At 59.3% G+C, this 2,066-nt stretch overlaps 1 protein-coding gene across 1 annotated transcript in view; it reads left to right on the top strand.

The window, feature by feature from the left end:
* Nucleotides 1-119: 119 nt before the first annotated feature.
* LSM4 (LSM4 homolog, U6 small nuclear RNA associated (S. cerevisiae)) overlaps nt 120-2,066 on the top strand; it is a 5,532-nt gene continuing 3,585 nt past the window's right edge. The window contains exons 1-2 of the mRNA XM_009892220.1: nt 120-155; nt 268-366. Coding sequence (XP_009890522.1) covers nt 153-155; nt 268-366 — 102 coding nt within the window. The 5' untranslated portion in view covers nt 120-152. The remainder of the gene's footprint in view (nt 156-267; nt 367-2,066) is intronic.

Below are 2,066 nucleotides of genomic sequence, written 5' to 3' on the forward strand. Positions count from 1 at the left end.
CCGCTGCCTGGGGAGGCGGGGTCGGTGTCCCGCTCGGTGTCGCGTTCAGCGTCCCGGTCCTCGTCCCGGTTCTCGGCAGTGCCTGAGACCTCTCCTCTCTTTTCCTCTCGCAGCTGCCCCTGTCCCTGCTGAAGACGGCGCAGAACCACCCCATGGTGAGTACCAGCAGCGCGGCCCGGTCCCACAGCCTTCCCTGGCCTCAGGCTCACCGGGGCAGGTCCCTGTACCGGGGCTGGGCCGGCTCCCCGTGACTCCCGTCTCTTGCAGCTGGTGGAGCTGAAGAACGGGGAGACGTACAACGGGCACCTGGTGAGCTGCGACAACTGGATGAACATCAACCTGCGGGAGGTCATCTGTACGTCCCGGGTAAGGCCAGACCCCCCCACCCCGGGCAGCCAGTCGGGGTCACCCACCCTCTGTGTCCCCGGTGAGCCCTCGAGGAGTGTCCCTGAGGGGCCTGACCTCTGGCCCTGCAGCCAGGCCAGCTCTGCTATTGCTCACACGCTTCCACACTCCTGTAGAAGTGTGACTTCTGCCTGAAATGCAAATTTAATACAGTTATTTAGCATATCCGTGGTGAAGGAACACACTCGGGTGCACGCTCGAGCAGGTGGCTCTCTGCACCACGCAGAAACGTCACGTGAGTGTTTCCCCTGCGAGAGGGTTCTCAGTGTAGGGCTGGGGGCCGCAGAACGGGGCGCGATAGCCCGCCATCCTGAGATGGGTTTCCCAAGAGCGGAGTTGTCATCTCGCACGTACTGTCTGAGAAGCGAGGTCTGCTTCAAACGCCACGCTAACTTTTATTAACTTGCTCGTCTCTCACCCTCTAACTCTCCACATCAAAACGGAGGAGGCTGTTGTTTACCCGCGCCGGTGCTCTGTGCCGTCTGGTACTTTTGCCCTTGGCTAAAGTTGCTCCAGAAGATTGTGATCTGTGTTTTGGGCTTTGACCTCAGTCAGAAGCGTCTGGTCTTGTCCCTACCAGCCGCGTGCTGTGGGAAGCGGCAGCCGGGTGGATGTTGGCTGTTGCTGCTCTTTCCTCTGGCCTGGAACATCACAGCTTCATGGGAGAGACTGGCAGAAATCCTTTTTCTTCTGAAAATCTCTCCGCAAACCCCCAGTGCCTGTTGTCTCCACAGCAGGAAAGTTTTGAGTGATATTGCCGGGGCACAGAGGCATGATTGCACATCAATATGACAGAGGAAACATCTTGAGTGAGGTTTGAGAGGGACTTTTGGGGCGGAGCAGTGGGTTTAGAAATTTGTGGGCACACCTTGGCTTCTGGTGGGACAAACGGGAAGGAACCGCTGTCAAATGTAGAGGTAACAGACAGCAAAGCCTTATCTGTGCCTGCAACATGGGTGATAATGTCCTTCTCCTTGGGAAGTTGCTTCCTACGGCTCGTTGCTCTGCTGCAGAAGAGCAGTAGCTCAGGTTTTATTCCCTCTGAGTGGTCTTAGAGGGATCCTGTCACACAGCAAAGCAGCCGGGCTCGTCAGCTGCACCTCTGCCCGCCTTCAAACACCAAAGCCCGGCTGAAAGCGGAGCTGGAGCCGCTGCCGGGGTTGTACTGGTGGCACTGGGGGAGACCGGCCGCTAGATGGCACGGAGCGGCGTCGGACGGGCAGCCCCGGCCCCGGGGGCGGTTGTTTACTCCGGGGAGGCCGGAACGAGGAAGCGAGGGAGCCTGGCTCCATCCCTTCCTGCAGCCCGAGCCAAGGAGCAGCCAGGCGGATCCAAGGCAGGGTGGGGTTTGCTGGGTGTCTTCTGGAAGAGGACTATTTCTCTCTGTCTTGTCTTGTGCGCAAAGGACTTGCCTGTACAGGCAGAGTTGCCCCAAATAACTCCTGGAGTTGGGGAGGGGGGAGAAACGAATATTTTATCCCAAAAGAGGAGGAACAAGGCGTTCTTGTTTAACCTACTCTTCTGGGACATGACAGACGCCTCGTCCACATGCTGCCACTTGAGAATCGCTGGGCTCGAGCGATCCCATCCGCAGCCAAACCCTGACGGAGCCGCTGCCGAGCCAGGGCTGCGGTGGCGGGGCGGGCCGAGGCGGGTCCCCC

This window comes from Charadrius vociferus, unplaced genomic scaffold (assembly GCF_000708025.1).
Source record: "Charadrius vociferus isolate BGI_N301 unplaced genomic scaffold, ASM70802v2 scaffold1749, whole genome shotgun sequence".
NCBI lineage: Eukaryota > Metazoa > Chordata > Aves > Charadriiformes > Charadriidae > Charadrius > Charadrius vociferus.